The sequence below is a fragment of the Atta cephalotes genome, assembly GCF_000143395.1.
Source record: "Atta cephalotes unplaced genomic scaffold scaffold00001, whole genome shotgun sequence".
Classification (NCBI taxonomy): domain Eukaryota; kingdom Metazoa; phylum Arthropoda; class Insecta; order Hymenoptera; family Formicidae; genus Atta; species Atta cephalotes.
The window spans coordinates 6,751,733-6,757,288 of NW_012130065.1; the positions used below are offsets into that span (position 1 = coordinate 6,751,733).

Here is a 5,556-nt window from a genome sequence, read left to right on the forward strand (position 1 = left end):
TCTCTCTCTCTCTCTCTCTCTCTCTCTCTCTCTCTCTCTCTCTCTCTCTCTCTCTCTCTCTCTCTCTCTCTCTCTCATTAAAAGTATCTTTATATATAGTTATTTGTGATTAATTAAATTTTTAATGGTATATGAAATAATATATTATATAATAATATATTAATAATATATTAAATTTTTAATAATAGTTTTTAATAAATGTTTATTTCGAAAAATTGCAAAAGATGCGAAAAGATAGAATTTTTATTTTTATTCAGATTTTATTTTTTGCTTAGAAATAGATATTTTTATATTGTAAATATTCAACAATTAAATAAGATTATATAAGATTATTTATATATACATACAAAATAAAGTATAAAATTACAATTTTTATTGATAGTATTATTTACTATCGATGGTTTACTCTCAGTTGGTAATTAGATATCAACCGTAGATAATGCATTTTTCTGAATTTTATGAATTATTTATAATATTTTTATTTTGTAATAAAATTAAGATTTTTTAAAGATATGAAATAGATAATATTATTTTCTATAATAGATTGAATAATTTATTCATATACATTTATTTAATTTATTCAAATACATATTATAGTTTAAATTTAGAGTATTGTAATCAATATCTTATTGTAAAAACAATATGAGATTTAATAAATAAATTTCAAATCACAATCAAAAGATATTTTAAAATATTATTTAATATATAGCATTTATTATTAACTTTATATTTTACATATCATCGTATTTTAATTATTCCAATATTTTTTTTCTGTAACTTTTAATAATTTCGGGGAAATTTCTTTTAATAATTATAGAGAATAACCCATGTTTGATAAAAACGTGTACTTTTTTATCTCATTCGAAAGTATTACACGATTTCTTCGATCTGCAGTTGTGGCGCTACTTTAAAGCCCGAAATATTTACTATACGATAAAACTAGAAAAACTTTAATATATGAAAAAATATGAATATTTTATTTTTTATAGATTATTATCATACAGCATCTCTCAAAATATTTTTAATGTTTATATTTATACAATGTAATTTTTTTTTAAAAATAATTACACCGTGTAAGTTTTACTTGTAGAGACATCTATCACGATTCTCTTATATCAATGTAATATAGGATTTACAAGGACAGATATCAAATAATGAAAATAGATACAAACATATTTAGATACAAATAAATTATTACTTTTATTGTGAAATTTTATACATATATAAAGTTTATGAATAAGTTACTAAAAGTTCAAATAAAACATAAATATATTACATCTTGTTGACTTATAAATACATAATACTGCGCAAAATAAAAATTGTCTTTTTTATATAAATAATATCTTTTATAAATAATCTATGAGTGATCACTTGTCACAGATATTCAACAAATACAATTATTATCGTGACTAATTATCACAAAATGCAATCGATTATCTTAGAAATTGATATCGATTATACATATAATATCTTTTAGAAGGTACAATTAGTAAAAATACTATTGATCCGAATAAATAAATAATTAATATACCAAATAAATAATTTGCTACACGTAAAAATAAATACTATGCACTATACATGTTTAATTGTGAGCCACGGTAATAAATAATTGCTTCAATAAATAATTTTGAGAAATTATCACGAATCATAAAGCGAATTTGTAGTCTGCACATTTCGCAAATGATCGCTATATGACAAACGATTATTGTCAATAATTTCATAGTTTACTGCACCGTCATGTAGTGACGTAATTTTATAGTTACAGTCACGGCAGGTGCTAAATCAATTTACATCAGTGGTACACGCTGCCTAATAGTCTGATGTATCTTCTTGTGTCATTTTCTGATGAAAATGATCGATGACCCGCTATCGATAAGAATAATACTTCTTTTTTATGTTTAATTGTTGAATACGTGCCTCCAAGCATGTAAGTAATCTCGATATTTGAGAACTACGCCCCAGTCCCTGATGAGTCTTCGTGTTTCATCGACAGGATTTCGCTCGGTATGGCTCATGATGTTTCGTTCCACACGTGTCGGGAGTCGTATGATGGGCAAGGAGATAATGTTGCTTTCGACTTCGCGTAACATCATTGTTAAGTACGATTGAGTCGCTTTAAGAGCTTGTCGAATTTGAGAGTTAGGCTCGTCCTCGACCAATTCCTCGAAGGCCACGGCAAATTTCTGAAGGTCTATGTGCAACTTTGGGAAACAGTTAACAATCTGCAAAAACAGTTATTACAGAATTATTACTTTGTTTTAATGTTTAAATATTTAAATATTGGTAACCGCTCACTCTTAAGCTTGCTCATTAATATTTATATGATTCGCTTCAAGATATTATTAAACTTTGACGTAAAGATAATCGATAGCATCACTTCTTTTCTTGTCAACGAACTGTTAATGTCGACTGTAAATATTGCTCCGTTAGAAATTATTCTATTATCCATATAAATATTTATGAAGATTTCATGTAATACTAATTTTAGTGCCGTTTAAAGAATTGAAATAAAAAATCTGGCAAAAGTCTTCACAGAATTATCTAAAGATCTAAATATATAAATTTAGCTATACTCTTCTGAGCGCAAGTATAACAATTTTACTCATTTTTTTATCACATAGAATAATGATTTATTTCATTATGCATTTAAAAAATTTATCGAAGCAAATGTTCATTATATAATTTCAAAAATATTTTTTCTGATCACATACACAAATATAAAAGAGAAAGAAAATGTTAAAGGTATATTTTGAATACACATACTGAAAGAAAAGATTGGCTGCTGCAGCAAATTAAATGATAAAATATGACATAGCATTTTTAATTGACTGCAGTAGTCAATTTTTTGTTGCAGCAGCTAATTTTTTGGTTGCATTAGCCTATCCGCAAGGTCAATATAGAATTATGATAGTCTAACGGAACCACAAATTGGCTGCTACAATCAATTAAAAATGCTACGTCATCATCAGCCACATCTTTTCTTTCAGTGCAAATAATAGAAATTGTGAGTTACGTTAATCAAAGAAGAATTTTACGATCGACGAAACCTAATTTGCCTTCGCGTTATCAGTAGTTGCAACTTAATCGCGTGTTTAAGATCCCATTATAAAATCCCACTTTCCGAGAACGCGCAACTAAAACCCCAACAAAGTGCAACGCTGAGGATCAATGTTGTTGCAGTCTACGGCGATCGGGGCGTGGCAGAAAGAAGGAAGGGAGCTGCGTGCCCGAATGCCGACATCCAGAGAGTACCGCGGGTCGCGATATCAGCCTTGCGTTATCAGTGTGCTTGCATCGAGGAGGCAGACGAGCGCGATTACGCAGCCGCACGACCCGGCAAACATGAGTGCACACGTACGGTCGTGTTGCGCGCGCACTGCATGAAAGACCGCGCTCGCTCCTGCTCGCCTGCTACTTTATAATAATTACCGTCTCATTAAAATTTGTTATTTAACGTTGCGTTAATCAATTGCAACCGGGTGGTCAGCCGGCTAGCCGGTCGCTGAAAACGCGACGGAGGCCTGTAACACTATTCTCTCTTTCCTGTACACTCGTTATCCGTCTCTCCTCTGCACGCGGTAATATCTTGTACGGATTGCTCTTTTATTTCTGCTACACGGTAACGACGATTACGAATGATGAATATTAACGATCATAAAGAAACTAACGGCTTGAGATATAATGTTGCGAGCATTGACAATGAAGAAAGAATTGTTGTAGCAAAGAAGCTAATGTAGCTAACAATGTTGCAATGAGAAGTATTATTGTAATATCACATAAAGAATCTAAGAGAGAAAGAGAGAAGAATCTCGAGTAGAAATAAGATCTAATTTAGAAAAATTTATCTATAGAGCAACTTCCAAAGAGATTTTTACAATTTCAATACCTCTTGGGCAAAATAATGGCCAATTGAAGGCGCAATTAATGTCACGTATTTATGTTAAGAGTTGTTGATGGCTGAGTAAACCGTTTGAAACTCTTAATAACGGCAAAACCTAAGTTGCAGTCCGAAACATATACGATATAAACGAACAACAATGTTAATTGAATGATTGTACTCACCATTGGAGTACTAGCGTCGACTAGTTTTCTTATGAGATTCACATCCTTCTTGCCGGGTACCCAATTAGGTATGTACTGGTGGTCGTCGACGCCAATCCTAACTCTCTCATAGAGGTATTCGTAATCTCGAAACAAGTAGTCGTTCATCGTCAGCTGATGTTGCAGCCTAAGACTCTCCAGACTTGTCTTCATTTCCTCGAGACTTTTCAAAGGGATGGCTCGTAAATCGAGTTCTCCACATGGTAGATGCCATATTGGTATTGACCCGGATATCTTTGGAGTCGCAAAAGCAACGGCCAAGATAGATGAAATTAAAATAATTCTCTCGAGGAACATTTGAATTTATTGTCGTAAATTTTTCGCAGGTACTCTTCGCAGTGATCTTATCGAATCGGTTTGGAAAAATGATAATGATAAGGCACTGAATGATATTCTCGATCGACGTGAGATCGTGAACTAAGATTGTCAAACTCTCGTGCTTCCTCCTTATATATGGGATTGTGTAAACAATCGTACATACGCACGCATGTTTGACGTCTCGTGCGTCGGTGAAGCAACTCGAGCAGCTAAGGTTTTATCCATGTTTTTTTTATTGTATCGCCGCTAGAATTCTAGAAATTAGTCACAGGATTCTCTCTGAAAGTAGACAATAGTCTCTTTTATTGAACGATACCTTTTTTTTCCAGTCAACATATCGCCGACAAATGATACGACTTAAGAAGTGAATCTGACAATTTAGAATACTGAAAAGTAGCTGTTTTTTGCGAATTTTTTATGAACAAACCATAAAGCCGATCTTTCTAAAATTTTAGAGGTCATTTGTTATATATTTCAACAATACAAAATAATTTTTTAATATGAAAATAATGAATACAATAATAAGCAGAGTCCGGATTATCCGCCGACGTACCAATTCGAGTCAACATTCTTCACGAGTCTCCCCACTCGCCAAAAGCCGCGGAGCAACAGAGCGATGATGAGTCTGATGAGGGATGGAGGGGAAGACGGCTAGTGATTGATTACGTTCTCAGAAATCTTAGATTGTTATCTGGGCTATTACAATTATTATTGTCTAATAATAAGTTATATTAGGTGTAATAAAAAGAAATCCATTATTTTCCATTCAATTTCATGCAAAAATAATGGATTTCTTTTTACTATACCTAATATATTAATCATATTGTGCTTCAGCACAGATATACCGCTGTATATCTATAACGTCAGACCTGTTTCTCAGGCTATAACTATAAAAGTATTTCGAATTTCGATCTAAAACTTTATGAGTATATTTTTAAAGAGTAATATATATCGATAATAGTATTGATTAAAGCAAAAAAAAATTAAAATTTTGACCTTCTAAGTCAGATTTCTTCCTTAAATGTTTGATATGTAACGATTCATTGTATAGCATTCTTTTACTAATAATTTATTGATTAATGAAATTAATCTGCGAAATTATATATATATATATATATATATATATATATATATATA

The 5,556-nt window shown here is 31.2% G+C and overlaps 1 protein-coding gene across 1 annotated transcript; it reads right to left on the reverse strand.

Moving 5' to 3' along the window:
* Window positions 1-1,898: 1,898 nt before the first annotated feature.
* On the reverse strand, window positions 1,899-4,398 carry LOC105618292. The gene is made up of 3 exons (XM_012199836.1): window positions 4,063-4,398; window positions 3,593-3,598; window positions 1,899-2,222 (listed from the first exon to the last, which is right to left on the reverse strand). The coding sequence occupies exons 1-3, from the start codon at window positions 4,396-4,398 to the stop codon at window positions 1,899-1,901; spliced, it is 666 nt and encodes a 221-aa protein (XP_012055226.1).
* Between the last annotated feature and the right edge of the window lie 1,158 nt (window positions 4,399-5,556).

Excerpts from the sequence above, each read along its gene's own strand:
- LOC105618292 (XM_012199836.1), bottom strand. The coding sequence starts at position 4,398 with ATGTTCCTCGAGAGAATTATTTTAATTTCATCTATCTTGGCCGTTGCT.